Here is a 16221-nt window from a genome sequence, read left to right on the forward strand (position 1 = left end):
TACCAACATGCACACAATATAAACTACCAAGTATCAGCCATCATTTTTGATGGGTAATAAGAGCTCTGCCTAAACTAGGCTTAAACAGCACCAGTGCAGGTGTCAAGCAGGACATATACTTTGAATGTGATCTTGGCTACAAACTGGTTCTATTCAATTTCAGCCCATTAATAAGTCAAGTTGTATTACCCTTTTCCTAAGACAAGTAATCTAATTAGAACTGCAAGATGCTGTACACATGACACTCAGAATACTTACCTGCTTCTACAATAGCTGGTTTATTACTAGAGCAGACAGACAGCACCTTCAGTACCCTGCTCGTGGTCCACAGTAGTTTCTCGTAAGTGTAGGTCCTCATTATATTTACTAAAGCTTGAGGTCCACCACTAGCCAGAATGATCAGCTAGAAAGACATGTGTATATATATATATATCATTAGTCATGGAATCTTCACCATATGCCCAAGAAAAGCCACATTACCAACCTATTTTATTATACAAGCATTTCAGCCAGCTTGCCATTGACCTAAATGTATTCCTGGACCCATTACCCAGTTCCCCATACTGGAGCCCTGTTTAACTCCTCCTCCTACAGCATTCCACTCAAATTCAGGAATCCCAGTACTCCCAAGAATATATCAACTGTGCCCCAATTTTCTTCCTCCCCCACTGATCACAGCAAAAGAAACAAATAGAAACCATGTTGGTATGTAACAGTAAGGCCCAGATAATGATGCTGTATCAAAGTGGATTTGTTGAAAATCTGAACCAGAACAGGCACTTAGAACTCCTAATGATTTGGCTCTTGGCTTTTCCTAATCATTATTCACCTACTTAAAATGATGTATCACAAAATAATCATTCATTCTTGTCCTTTACTTCCCTGGATACCCCCACCTCCAAACTATCCTGATTTTCTAAAAACAAATCTCAACACTTCATGCTCTGCTGATACTGAACTGCTTTCCATTACTCTTTGAACATATTCTACAAGGCCCTGCGGGACCTGCCCTGCTGGATATCTCAATAGTCTCAATCTCAAACCTTTACTCTTCATAAACTCATCCCTCTCCTCCCTCAGTAGGACTTTCAAAGGTGTCATTTCCTCTCTCTGACCTTCACCTAGTCAGTCTCTCCTCATCCTTGAGAGCTGAACTCAACTATCACTTCCTCCCACAGGTCTCCCTGAACCTTCCAAACAGGATCTGGTTCACATATATGCTCTCATAGCCCCTCTACTTCCTTGGAATAAATGGATTAAATAATAATTAGATTATTATCTCGGTGCCTATCACCCACCTAAGAATGAAAGCTCTAAGTTTGCCCACTATATCCCTATCACCTAGCTTCATACAGACAGACAAATATTTAAAGAAAAAGAGATGTCCAACTTTTTTTTCTAGGATATACACAAAGGATGAAGCATACAAAGAATGTGCAAGAGTCCACAGAAGGACATGACGCTGGATTCCCTGACGCTCCATGAACCACATTCAGAACAATTCTTTTACCTTGCTTTCTTGATTGCCATAAGCTAAAATCTGAAGGCAGTCTGTTGTAATAGCCAAGAATTTAACATTTGTTTTGTTGAGCAAGGCAACCATTTTCTGCAGCCCACCGGCTAAACGCACTGCCATTTTAGCTCCTTCTTGATGCAATAAAAGGTTGTGGAGAGTTGTAATGGCATAAAATAATACAGAATCCACCGGTGAACTGGGAAGAAGAAAAAAGCCTCATCAGAAATGCTGTGATGGCACTCTTCGCCTTCCTAGCTTCAAGCATTCTGACCATGTTTTCTTACCCAAGCATCTTCACCAGGGCAGGAATGCCCCCAGACTTAAAGATGGCCAGCAAGCCCTCACGATGATGAGAAAGATTGTGCAAGGTCCCAGCAGTACAGCGAGCCGTTTCCACATCATTTGTATTCTGCATGGTGCGTACAATAGCAGACACCATCTGAGGAGAACGCATGATGGCGTGTCTGGAAGCTTCCTTTTTCGAAAGCTGATGGACCATAACTGCAGCCTTATTAACCACCACCTATAATGTATAGGAATTAAAAGACAGCATTAGTTTTCAAATACTGATATTGGGTAGACATTCTGAGGCTCCTTCCTTGAAAGTTTCCTTCAAAACAGATTAAAAGCTAGCTGTATCGTTACTTACCTGGTCCTCATCGTTTAGCAGTTTTGTCAGTTCAGGGATTGCACGTGTGGCAAGTTCTGCATCATCTTGATAGTTAATCAAATTTACAACTGCATGTTTCAGCATCTGTGATGGTTCAGCCAAACGCTGGACATTAGTAGGATGAGCGGCATCAAACTGTGTAGATGGGATCTGCATGCCCTCATCTAAGGTCTCAGGGAACATAGCAGCTCGCACCCTCTGAGCTCGTGTCATCGCATACTGACCATCAATATCTGGAAAAGATAATCAGCACTCACTATCCATAATTCAGCATTCACCTGAATTTGTGCTACCCTAAGTGGTAAGGTAGTATCACAATCACTCCCCTCTCTTTACCACATCATTTTATTTAAGCGATTACACACTAACTTTTTTAAGAATCATTCTCAAAATTGACTTCTGACTCAGTATACTAAGGCAGTAACACTCTTACCAGCTACTTGTTCTTGAGTGAAGGACTGAGAAAAGCCCTGTTCCCACTCGTACAGGACTTGGGTGGTATCCACATCCTCTTCCTCGGGATTGCCTTTACCACTCAGAGAAGGAGCTGTGGTAGTGGCACCAGAATGGATTCCAGAGTCCAGGTAAGACTGTTGCTGCCAGTGACTAACAGCCGCTTTTCTGTCTGGCTCCATGGCCATGTCCAGCTCCATCAAATCAGCTATAAAAATCAAACAGGGTTAGCATTACTACCACGGAAATGTTATCTTCACTTTAAAAATCTGTGATATGACGACCCACTGAAATATTGTTAGGAATAGTCAAATCTGAAAGACAGCCAAGAATAACAATAGCCAGGATTAGCTCAGTGATGAAATATCTGCACTCTTAGGGGACCACCTAACAGTTACTCACTGAATTAGTGGAAGAATGGTACTGCATCCAGGCTCCAGAAGCAGTCATCCAGACTAGATTCCTGCTGGTGGCTTGTTTGCTATTTCACCAAGCCATTAGGAGGAGTGAGCAGAAAATGGAGCAAAAGGTAGCCTGACAAGTAAGCAGGGAGAGAGTAAAGCAGGGGGATCTGAGCCAGACTGGGTTAATGGCAATGAAGCAGAGCCCCGATTCAGTAACTAAAGACTTATGATACAAACCTTGGGTAGCCATTGCCCACACGGGATTTTCAAAACCGTTGTATGGTGTGCTTCAGATACCCTAAAAGAGTTAATCAAGTCATTAGGATTTAAAATTAGTTTGTTTTTAGTACTTTTCAGTCACTAGGATGGCCTGCTAAACATCACGGACGATATCCATGAAAAGCCCCAAATCCCCTTTTATCATGTGAGAGTGAAACCCAGACTCCACAGTCTCCTCCGTAACACTCAACCACAGCTCCACCACTGCTGAACCTCGAAGTAAAAATTCCTCTTATTAACAAGCACCTCTTTTTAAGTAGAAATACAAATTACAGTTATTCAGGAGGTCAGAAAGCATAATTATTGTAGGTAAAGAAAATTTATAGTGAAAGCCAAAGTGGGGGAAAAAAAACTATTCAAAATCAACTCCTCCTTGAGTTCCCAAAAGGCCTCTCTCCCTTTTTAACTTCTTTCACTGAAAAATTCTGGACAGTGGAATTGGACATGGGGAAAAAAAAAAAAAAAACCCACACCAGATTTTCATTAAATGGTTTTTCTTTCCTGATACAATGCCATCTAAAATACCTTCACTTAATCTTTTACTAAGAAGTAAAATTACTTTTCAAATGCAAGTCTGCAACACAAAAAGCACCTTTTTAGGAAAATTTTTCTAGCTCAAATTTATAGCAATGGTGTATTATAAATATAAGTATTACTGACTAATGCTGTTTTGATTATAAAAAGCTTAATTACTCATATGTGTAATTACATATTTATATATTTATATATATAAATCTTAGCATCTATGTTTGCATTTTGGCTTTATTGTGTAATAGTCAGAATACTGAATCACATGGGAAACTACTTGCAAATGAGAATTGTTTAAAGGCTCATGGCCACTAGACACTCCTAATAAAATTTCCTTTATCACAAAGTATTCCCCTAAACAAGTTTATCTTGCACTACAAATTACATATTGGCTTACCAATATGTAAAGATAGGGACTAAAATATTTAAGTGTGAAGTGTGTATTCTATCAATGTAAAAAGGAGTCTAAAGTTGGAAACTACACTCTCAAGTCCTATTTGCTCAAATGTAAAGGAAGCATGTATTAATTATTCCTGAAATTGCTCTTCCAGTACTAGATTTTTATAACCACAAAGATCACTTGACACGTAAAGATGACAAGAGTGGTGGATACAATTGTTTTAGTGTCCACAGTACAAACAACTGACAATCTTTGTACACAGCAAAATGAAGGACAGAAAATAATAAAGGTGGTTCCTGTCAGTAAGAATCTTTTAAGATACCAAGCAGGATTATGTGTTTAATGTTTTGATTGGGAGTGGGGCATAGAAACCTGAATTTTTAATGAACATTCTAGGATGCACAAATGATCTGCAGACCACACTTTGAGAAATACCCAAGTTCTCTATTCACCGATGCTGCATTTTAGCTTTTATTTTTCCGACTCTCTGGAAACTGAGTTCCCCACTCCAGCTCCCGGTATACTTCCGGGAAAGGCGACCTAAAACATGTCCTACATTAGGCTCCTCCTTTGGCCAATGAATGCCACAGGGTTCAGAAACCAACTAGTCACTATAATATACATAAATAATATGTGTTAATCAACTTTATGTTATTGGTAAGGCTTCTGGTCAATAGTAGGCTATTAGTAGTTAAGTTTTTGACAAGTCAAAAGTTATATGCAGATTTTCCACTGTGCGGAGGGGTTGGTGCCCCTAACCCCTGCACTGTTCAAGGTTCAAGTGTACATGGCTTCAAGGCAAAAACATTTATAGTATTGTTCCCTTGTTGCTGATGCAAAGGCAAAACATTTTGCCATGTTACTGTGTAAAATCTGTTTATATGGGCTGATCTGTAATTTGATCATAATCTATAATGATTTTATGGAAAAAAGCAAGCTCCTATTCCAAACTTACAACATCAGTTTGTATGTTGGGGACTTGTAAATACTATTATTTTTATAGCACTTTAAATTTTTTATGCAGCATACAAAAGAATTATTCTTGCTCTTCACTACAATCCTATGTGTGAGGGAGGGCAAGTGTCAATCCAGCAGGCTGAGAAATAAAAAGTAGGAAGGAAAATGGGGATCTACATAAGCAACACAATAACCAACTCACTCCTACATTACTCTGCAGACAAATCCAAATTTTCCAAAAATATGAGAACTCTTCACTCTAGAAATTTCTTTAGAAATTGAATATACTGTCCAAAGAGAACTAGGCCAGAATCTTGCCCAAAAGGAAAGCTTTCCTCATCCTTCCTGTGGACAGAACTTTCGGCCCAAGGGCTGGCTCCCCCCCCCACCACACCCTGCCAATCATTAGGGGCCCAATTCTAGAGGTCCCAATTAACCAAGACTTACCAAACACATCAGAAAAATCTTCAATATCAAAGGAAAAAGTTCAAGAAAAACCAACAGAAAAACTGACTCCAGAGTAACACAGAATTTTAAAAAAGGCTAAGGGTGGGGAAGGAAACAGAATGTTTCAATTTATTACCCTCAAAAAGATTGGAGATAATAAAAAGCTCACTAAATAACCAAAGGTGAGAATAAAAAACCTCTTAGAGCATAAAGGAGAAAGATGCTCAATATACAAAAGAGAAGAGAGAAGAAACAAGATGATCAATCTAGAGGATCAAAGCTCCAACTAATGGCCATTTCAGAATTAGGAGAAACAAAAATGGGGAAAAGCCCATTAAGTACCAACTCAAGATAAAGGGAGGGCATAATGCTAACGAATTATGAAGTACTAAATGTTCCCAATGCAAGTGATCACTAACTACAGACTGCATTAGAATGCTTTGTGTCTTGCCAGCTTTATCACCACCAAGTGGTGCTTTAACAAAGAAAGAGGATTGCCAGGATAGCCAATTTATCCAGTTTAGTGAGGTAATGGATACATGCATCCTTCCTTTTATTTTTTTCTTTTTGTTAAAAATGTATTCTTTCCAGTTATCTCAAAATTTATCAATTTTTGATTTAAAACTCTGTAAGTGTTTAACAAGATACGGAATAGAAAAAAATATATACCCTTTATATATTAATAATTTCTACCTAGGTGAAAAATTCATCCTGATCCACACCTTATTCAAAGTATTACTAATAAGCAATTTTTCCTTCAGCTTTTCTAATAGGACTACTTAAGCATTCTAGGCTTTTCTTTTTTCTTATTAGGAAAAATTTCAAATAGGCAGGGAAGTAGACACAACTGTATAATGAACACCCACATCACCTATACTTAATGACTGTTAATATTATGTAGTATTTGTGCCCTCCCACAGAATAATTTTAAAGTAAGTTACATACATTAGGTCATTATGTGGCTATAAAAAGGATATTTTTTGCATACCAGAACACTTTTATAAAAGTGTTATATACTAGCTGTGACTCAATTTCACAAGGAGTGAATTGGAGCGTCTACTTCACCTTGTATACCTTAAGTGGCCTTCTGTCAAAGTCATTTGAGAATTCTTGACATGATACAGGTTTCACACTAAAGTTTACTTCTCCAGTTCCCATTAGGACAAATTATCTTAATTACCTTAGATTTCACAAAATGTCAGTATTACTAACTAGGAGTAACTCTGCTATGTAAAAATAAAGCAGATTATAAAGCCACAGTTTTATACTGGCAGTTCATGCAAACAATTCACTTTCCAATAACCCGTACTGGAAGAACCAAAGCCAATCACTTATTCCGTTTTCAAGTAAGAAAACACGACTCTATTTCAGGAGCATGATAAACTTACGAAAAATCCTCAGGGATTAAAAACCATTCTAAGTAATATTTGCTTTGTAAATCTAAAAGCACAAACATAATGCATTTTTTTTTGTGGCTGAATTTTTTTTAATTTTTTATTGTTATGTTAATCACCATACATCATTAGTTTTTGATGTAGTGTTCCATGATTCATTGTTTGTGCATAACACCCAGTGCTCCATGCAGAACATGCCCTCTTTAATACCCATCACCAGGCTAACACATCCTCCCACCCCCCTCCCCTCTAGAACCCTCAGTTTGTTTTTCAGAGTTCATCGTCTCTCATGATTCGTCTCCCCCTCCGATTTTCCCTTCATTCTTCCCCTCCTATCTTTTTTTTTCTTAACATATATTGCATTATTTGTTTCAGAGGTACAGATCTGTGATTCAACAGTCTTGCACAATTCACAGCGCTCACCATAGCACATACCCTCCCCAGTGTCCATCACCCAGCCACCCCATCCCTCCCACGCCACCCCCCACTCCAGCAACCCTCAGTTTGTTTCCTGAGAAACATAATGCATTTTTTTTTTTTTTTTTTAGATTTTTTTATTTATTTATTTGACAGAGAGAGAGATAGCGAGAGCAGGAACACAAGCGGGGGAGTGGGAGAGGGAGAAGCAGGCTTCCCGCCGAACAGGGAGCCCGATGTGGGACTCGATCCCAGGACCCTGGGATCATGACCTGAGCCGAAGGCAGACGCTTAACGACTGAGCCACCCAGGCGCCCACATAATGCATTTTTATTAACCATCCCTAATACCTTGCCAGTTAAAAAATTTACAGTCTCCTCAAATCTTCCTGTTTGGGCACTTTTCATTCATCAGTAACACTTTAAATCACAACTCACTCTAGTTTCCTTCTTACTTTTACTCCTCAGCTATGTCTTTGTGTATTCTGAGAGGAATCTCCCTTTACCAGCCCATAAAAAACAAATACCTAATGACACTTTTGCTCCTCCAAAACGCCTAACATTAATGCCCTTTGTATTATCTTTAAATACATAGGGTGAAAAAATCGCTACTAGAATATGAACTGTCTGTGACTAGGAAAAATTAGGACATTTCCCAAATGATCTCTCTCCCTCCTTCATTTTATTGTCTTCCCTATTCTCTACCCTACCTATAAAGTAAAACATATATATGCGTAGTATAAAATAATATTTTTCCTTATCGTTCCCATCATAATGATACACAGTTAATGATGTTTTGGTATATTCAGTATTTTATTAAATTTACTATCGGTATTCTTTTAATATAAACATACAAAAACCAATTCCTTGTATTGTAGACCCTAACAAAATATTTTCATCTATACTGTATCATATATCTGTATTATAATTTAACCAAATCTCCCTTTCTTGAATATTTAATCCTCCCCCATTTAGTTTGCTATTCAAACAATGCTGAACAAAAATGTTTGCATATAAACGATTCTCTTAGTTTCTTCCACTTACCTTCCACATGAGGACTGCTCCAACTACTGGGTTAAAAGGGTAAGAATTTATAAGGCCTTTGATACACAGCTCCATAATACTGAGGGAACATAAGCAGACAATTTTCCACAGAAGACCCCGTACGAGTGGCCAGCCTACCAAGCAAGGTGTGAGGAGCATCAACTGTTACCTCAGGACAACCTATAGTAGCCATGTCCATCCATCTAATGTACACACCACCTGCAAGTTTTTCTAAATTCTGAAATTACATGCTTAATTTCTCTTGTTTGTTTGCCACATGTAGCCTTTTCGGCTTGCCAGATTCTTAATGCAGTCCTTTTATATATATATATATATATATATATATTTTTTTTTTTTTTAAAGATTTTATTCATTCATTTGACAGAGAGACACAGCGAGAGAGGGAACACAAGCAGGGGGAGTGGGAGAGGGAGAAGCAGGCTTCCTGCCGAGCAGGGAGCCTGACATGGGGCTCGATCCCAGCACCCTGGGATCATGACCCGAGCCGAAGGCAGAAGCTTAACGACTGAGCCACCCAGGTGTCCCTGTCCTTTTATATTTTTATAAAATACATGTTTATGTTACATATAAGAAGCTCCTTGAATAATCATTGGTATAGCATATTTAGGCCTCCTGTGTATATCCGAAAATACGATTTTACTATTTAAAATAATCGACTATGGTAATATTCTTTACACTCTGATATATCCTTAGTCTCACCAATGAGTAGCTTCACACAGAATCTTTGGTCAGTAACGTAATCCTAAAACAGTCTGGATACTTCAGAAAAAAAGATAATGTTTTAAAACACACTTTCACTTTATCCACTTTGAACAAATCACTACAAAAAGCAGATAGTTTTTCTTTAGCCTATATTAATCTAAGCAACCAAAAAGACAGATATTTTAAAATACAGCTATCTCAAAGTACATAGGAAATAGCCTTTATCTACACAGGCACATTTTTATAATTTCCAAATATAATTTTATGCCAGCTAAGTTAAAAAAATGTTTAATGTTGTTGATATTGTTGATGCAGTGAAAGTACAAAGATTACATGCCAGCTGCTTAATACCTGGGTGCAAAGAGAATCAGAAATGAAGGGTATTAAAGATGCCTTCAACTCTCCAGCGTTTTTTTAAAGTCAAATAAATACAGCAAAAATACATACATCTCTTAATCTGGTTCACCCATGAGTACATGACTGTTACATTATTCTCTATATCTTGCATAGCAAAAATAACTGATTAAAAATAAAACAAGGAAATGAACATTTCAGGTAAACTCCAAATATGATTTCAAAATATGAGAAAATCTTTGTACTTTACTATTTTCAAACAATTAAAATGGAACTATCCATAAAAGACGTAAGTATTTCATGTACATTTTTGTCAAACCAACTAAACCTAACAAACTCAAGTCTCAAAGATGAGGATAAAATAAATACTCTGTCTCCTTAAAGAGGCAGCAGTCACAAAAGCTAACCAGGCTACAAGTCTATTTTAGAAGGCTAAAGACTATAAGCTATGTGGGATGTGGGAGGGTCTGTTTCCATCATATCCTGAAACTGAAAATCCTGCTTCTCTTTCGAGTTCACAAAATGATGATTAGCTAAATACTTTTTAACTTGAGGACTTTCTTTAACACTCTAGAGACACTTTCACACCCATTTTAAGTTACAGTGTGACAAGGCTGCACAGAAAGCAGTTCACAGTTAAACTAGATTTTTAATAAAAGGGACCATTATGTACAAACTACTTTCTTATATACAAATAGGTTAGAAAAATATAATCACAAAAAGATCTCATTCATGAAAGCAACAATAAAAACAAAGTACATACAAGATTAAATGGAGTTATGTTTTTTGACTGGAAAACTTTTATATTAATAAGATATTGTTGGCTTTCTCTAATTTAGTTTATAAATTTAATGTAGTCCCCCAAAATTCTCAGATTTCTTTAGCACTGAAAATGGTTCTTAAGTTCATTTGGAATAGAAGTATAAAGATAATTAAAAAAAAAAAAGGACTGAAATAACTATGAGACGGGACCAATTCTATCAGATACTAAAATACATTATAAATCAACAGCCACAGCAATTAAAGAATTGTATAATTGGGATATGAATGGATAAGAGACTATTGTAATCACACAACACCAAGATATAATATGGCAATTTAATAAATCAAAGAGGTGATACTTCAAGTAGCGGGAGACAGGTGGATTATGTGATTAACAGTATCAGGAAACGGGCTTGTCTTCGAAAAAAACATTTCTTTTATCCTTTTTTCATCTATTTTCATTTCACTATGTTAAAATTAAACCTACATTTATCAAATACTTACATGTAAGAAATCAAACAAAACAATGAGATAAAACAAGGTATATATAAGCAAGGGTGGTATATATAGAAATACATGATGGTAAGAAGCCAAACAGAAGTATGACTTGAAACTCTGGACTATTTGTGTGTGTACATAAAAATTTTTAAATTCCAGGCAATAACAACAACAACAAAAACCCACCACATACAAAGTAATTTAAAAAATGACACGCTGGACACAAGACAGGTAAAATAAGATTAAAGGCTAATATCCACAGTACACAAAGAACTAAGGACAAATCAGTAAGAAAAAAACATCAGGGAAAGGGCAGGAACCATCATTTCAAAGGAAAAATAGAAAGCAAGCAATAAATATACACAAAAGAATAGAAACTCATTTATTTTGCTTATCAGACCAGTAAAGATAACCATCAATTTGTTCTCTATGGTTAAGAGTCTGTTTCTTGGTTTGCCTTTTTTTTTTCTTTGCTCATTTGTTTTGTTTTTTAAATTCCACACGAGTGAGATCATATGGTATTTGTCTTTCTCTAACTTATTTCGCTTAGCATTATGCTCTCTAGCTCTCTCCATGCTGTTGCAAATTGCAAGATTTCATTCTTTTTTATGGCTGAATAATATTCCATTACATATAAACTACATCTTCTTTATCCATTCATCTATCAATGGACACTTGGGCTACTTCCATAGTTTGGCTATGCTGCTATAAACATAGGGGTGCATAATATTTTCTCAAATTAGTGTGTTTGTATTCTTTGGGTAAATACCCAGTACTGGAATTACTGGATCATATGGTAGTTCTATTTTTAATTTTTCGAGGAAACTCCATACTATTTTCCACAATGGCTGCACCAGTTTGCCTTCCCACCAACAGTGCAAGAGGGTTCCATTTTCTCCACATCCTTGCCAACACTTGTTTCTTGTATACATGGATTTTTTTTTTAATAATACAGTACTGTAATAAAAGTATTTTCTCTTATGATTTTCTTCACATTTTCTTTTCTCTAGCTTACTTTATGGTAAGAATACAGTATATAATACAACACACAAAATATGTCTTAATCCTCTGTTTATGTTATTAGTAAGGCTTTTTTTTTTTTTCTATCAACAGTAGGCTATAGCAAGTTAAGTTTTGGAGGAGTCAGAGTTATACAGAGACTTTGGACTGTGTGGGTCTGGTGCCCCTAATCTCATTATTCAAGAGTTAACTGTAGTTAAACTGGCAGAAACTTTCTGGAGGGTAAGTTGGCACTACCCATTAAATGTAAGTGTAAATACCCTCTCACTTTAAAATTCCATTTTTAAAACAGAAATGTATTATGCAGGAATATTCACAGAAGTATGCCAAGAGGTCTGCACAGTGAAGCAGTCATAGAAATTGCTGGAAATTACCCAAATGCTCATCAACAAGGGAATGAATAAAAAATAATTTATTAAATGGAATATATTTTCATCCATTGAACAAATACGTAACACCTTTCATATTACCGGCACTGCAATAACAGTGAATAAGAGAGTCAGAGAGTCAAGCTCATACATCTAGTAAAGCTTGCATTCTATGATTAGAAAGTTAATAAAAACAAAACAATTTAAAGAGAACTGCTGTGAAGGAAATAAACAAGGTGAGAACAGAGTAACTGGCTGAGGAGGAAGGCTACTCTCGGTAAGAGTGACGGATGATGGAGGGACATCTGAGCAGAGAAGGAGAAGCCAGTCACCTGAAGACGGGACAGAACACTTCATGCAGAGAAAAAGTGCAAAGGAAGGTTATGAGCTGTTTGGTAAAGGTACTAAAAAGGTCACCAGTGTAACAAGATGTCAGGGAACTATGAAAAGAGGAAAGGACCAGGTCAATAAGGATGTAGAGTAAAATCCAAAGTGCACTAGGAAGCCACTGAGATGCATGTACTGTGATTTAGGCCTTTTAAAATTCACTCTAGTGTCTGTATGGATAAAAAAGAGGGTGAGGGGCCAAAAGAAAAGCAGGGACACCAATCAGGAAGCTACTATTAATTGTAAATCACCCAAGTGGGAAGGGGTAGTGGATAACTATGTAGCCATTAAAAATAATGAATATTTTTAGGGAAAAAAAAATTCAACACATATCTGATATGCAAAACATTTGCATATTTTAAGATTTTTGCACACATTCCCAGAATTAAATTTATGTAATACAATAGTATTAGAAATGATAAATGTCCAAGAAAATATATCATTTAGCCCCATATGTGTTAGCCAGTGATACTGAACATGAAGGAAACATTTCTAAGTATGAAAGCTAAGTGGCCTATTTTAAGACTCTCTGCGAAAAAAATGTGGAACCTTCTCAACCAACCATTAGTACCTCAAGGCAAAAAAAAAAAAGAGATATTCTTTGGAAAAATAATGTTTTCTAAAAGCAAGGAAATCAAACACTGCATTTTTTTGATATTTAGAAAAATAACATTTTATTTAATTATATAATTTTCCTATTTTTAGTAGTTTAATAGAAATTTTCATTCAGTTCTTGTTCTATTAAAATGGCACTATTCTAAGAATCAACTGCATCACAAAGTAATGCCAGATTTGGCTGACTTATTTTAAATATATTTTACAGCATAATTTTAGGATGTTGCCTTGTAATATCAGGTAAACATCTAATTTTTCCCTTGACACAATGTATCATAATTAAATGCTTAGTAACTTGAGTTCTGAGTCTAATGTTACCCCATTGAATGTTTCCAGAAACCTCATAAAGTAGACAACATTCCCCAAATTATCAGATTAAAAGCCTGACTAGGAGCAGTTAATATAAGAGTATAGCTAATAAACTGATCAGTTAAAATTCAAATCCAGGTCTTATGTTTAAGCTCAGAGTCATGAAATTTTAATCAAATCATATATCCCACCCCCATCTGAAAGCTAAGGACAATTCGTATTTAACAATGTTGCAGATCAATGCAAGAGAAAGGGTAGCAAAAAGAACTACATTCTTTGAACAGTGACTACAGGGAAAAAACAAAACAAAACAATCTAAGATGCGACTCACTACATACTTCATACTTTGACTCCTGCCTAGCTAGATGGCACTACTGCTGACAAGAAAATGCAAAATTTTCAAACACAAGCTTATTACTCCAAGGAGATGTAAGAGTTTATTTCAAGAAAGTCTCCAGATGTTAATCTCTAGGTTCAGGCTATAGGCAGAATTAACAGCAAGGGACTCAATGACTTCTAGAAGTAATTAATGCATTACTTTATACCCCTTAGCAATAACCTTCCTCTTTTTCACTTGTTATAAGAGTTTCCCACCATACAGCACAGAGACCTTAAAAAAAAAAAAGTTCAATGTGTGAACACGGTGAGGGCTGGGGCTGTTATCTTTAGTTTTCTCATTGTATCCAAAGTGCTTAGCACATACCAAGCTTTTAAAGATTTGATGGACTGAATGTGCCAATAAGAAAGATGTTCAAAAAAACTAGACAGCAAGACAAATGAAATAATACAAAGGCTGAGATAACCAAAAAACAATTATATATAACCTAGGAGACTTCTTAAATGCCTTTAGGAACATGAAGGATTCATTTATGAAGAACGTATATCTGAAACAGAGGTCAGCAAACTTTTTCCGTAAAGGGCCAGACAGTAATTATTTTAGGCTTTGTAGGCCATAAAACGGGACTACATCAAAATAAAAAGCTTTGCACACCAAAGGAAACCACCAACAAAATGAAAAGGCAGCCTACCAAATGGGAGAAAATATTTGCAAATGATATATCCAATAAAGATTAGTATCCAAAATATATAAAGAACTTACACAACTCAACACCAAAAAAACCCAAACATCTAATTAAAAACTGGACAGAGGACCTAAATAAACATTTTTCCAAAGAAGACCTATAGACAGCCAACAGACGCATGAAAAGATGCTCAACATCATTAATCATCAGGGAAATGCAAATCAAAACCAGTATGTGTTATCACCTCACACAAACCAGAATGGCTAGTATCAAAAAGACAAGAAATAGTAAGTGTTGGCAAGGATGTGGTGAAAAGGGAACCCCTGTGCACTGTTGGTGGCAGTGGAAATTGGTGCAACCACTGTGGAAAACAATACGGAGGTTTCTCAAAAAATTAACAATAGAAATACCATATGATCCAGTAACTCCACAACTAGGTATGTATCCAAAGAAAACGAAAACACTAATTGGAAAAGATATATGCACCCCATGTTTACTGCAGCATTATTTACAATAGCCAAGATACGGAAGCAACCTAAATGTCCATCCATAGATGAATGGATAAAGATGTGGTGTGTGTGTGTGTGTACACACACACACACACACACACACAAACGGGATACTACTCAGCCATTAAAGAAAAAAAAAAAAAGGAATCGGTGCCATTCATAACGACACGGATGGACCTCTTAGAGGGAATTACGCTGAGCGAACTAAGTCAGACAAAGAAAGACAAATACCATATGATTTCACCTGTATGTGGAATCTAAAAAACAAATGAACAAAAAAGCAGAAAGACTCATAAATACAGAGAACTAGTGGTTGCCAGAGGGAAGGAGTGAGGGATGGGTGAAACAGGTGAAGGGAATTAAGAGGTAGAAATTCTCAGTTTTATACATATATACACATATATATTTCCCAGTTATGAAATAAATACATCACAGGGATGAAAAGTACAGCATTGGAAACATAGACAATAATACAATATTGTAATAGCATTGTATGGTGACAAATGGTGACTATGCTTATCCTGATGAACAGTGAGTAATGTACAGAACTGTCAAATCGTTATGTTGTACACATGAAACTAATACAACATTGTATGTCAACTATACTTCCAACAATAAAAATGTTTTTTTAAAAAAGATCTTTGTTGCAACTACTCAACTCTATTACAGTGTGAAAGCAGCCACAGACAATATGTACACAAACAAGCATGGCTGTGTTCCAGTAAAACTTTACTCATGGAAATCGCACATTTGCAATTTCATGTACTTTGACGTGTCATGAGATCTGATCCTTCTTTTGACTTTTTAATCTGCCATTAAAAAATATAAGAACTATTCTTAGTCCTCAGGCCATACAAAAACAGGTGGAGGACAGTAGTTGCCCATCCCCTCACCTATTTATTACATACTTTCACGGAGAACAAACCAAAGGCAACAGAGTTTACATTTTTAATTAAGTACATTAGACCTAAATGTGAAGACCCAGTAACAGAAAGCGTTTTTTAAGAAAGTTAACAGGTTGCTGAGAGGTCACACACTGCTTTTGCCTGTACCTCCAGAAACAGTTTATGTGAAAAACAAAACTGGAACAAATGACATATGAAAGCCACATCAAGACCATTTATTTGGGAAAAACACTTCCGGCCA

The 16221-nt window shown here is 36.3% G+C and overlaps 1 protein-coding gene across 4 annotated transcripts in view; it reads right to left on the reverse strand.

The window, feature by feature from the left end:
* The window catches only part of CTNNB1 (catenin beta 1), a 40006-nt gene that overhangs the window by 9837 nt on the left and 13948 nt on the right, over positions 1 to 16221 (reverse strand). For 3 of the 4 annotated variants that reach the window (XM_036080336.2, XM_036080334.2, XM_036080333.2), the window contains exons 2-7: positions 3281 to 3341; positions 2620 to 2847; positions 2166 to 2419; positions 1801 to 2039; positions 1511 to 1712; positions 259 to 403 (exon numbers count right to left, since the gene is read on the reverse strand). In XM_036080336.2, the coding sequence (XP_035936229.1) occupies positions 259 to 403; positions 1511 to 1712; positions 1801 to 2039; positions 2166 to 2419; positions 2620 to 2847; positions 3281 to 3293 (1081 nt within the window). In that variant the 5' untranslated portion in view covers positions 3294 to 3341. Of the gene's footprint in view, positions 1 to 258; positions 404 to 1510; positions 1713 to 1800; positions 2040 to 2165; positions 2420 to 2619; positions 2848 to 3041; positions 3174 to 3280; positions 3342 to 16221 lie in introns of all 4 variants that reach the window. The other variant, XM_078073246.1, reaches the window with a different exon arrangement.

Source organism: Halichoerus grypus, chromosome 1 (genome assembly GCF_964656455.1).
Source record: "Halichoerus grypus chromosome 1, mHalGry1.hap1.1, whole genome shotgun sequence".
Lineage (NCBI taxonomy): Eukaryota > Metazoa > Chordata > Mammalia > Carnivora > Phocidae > Halichoerus > Halichoerus grypus.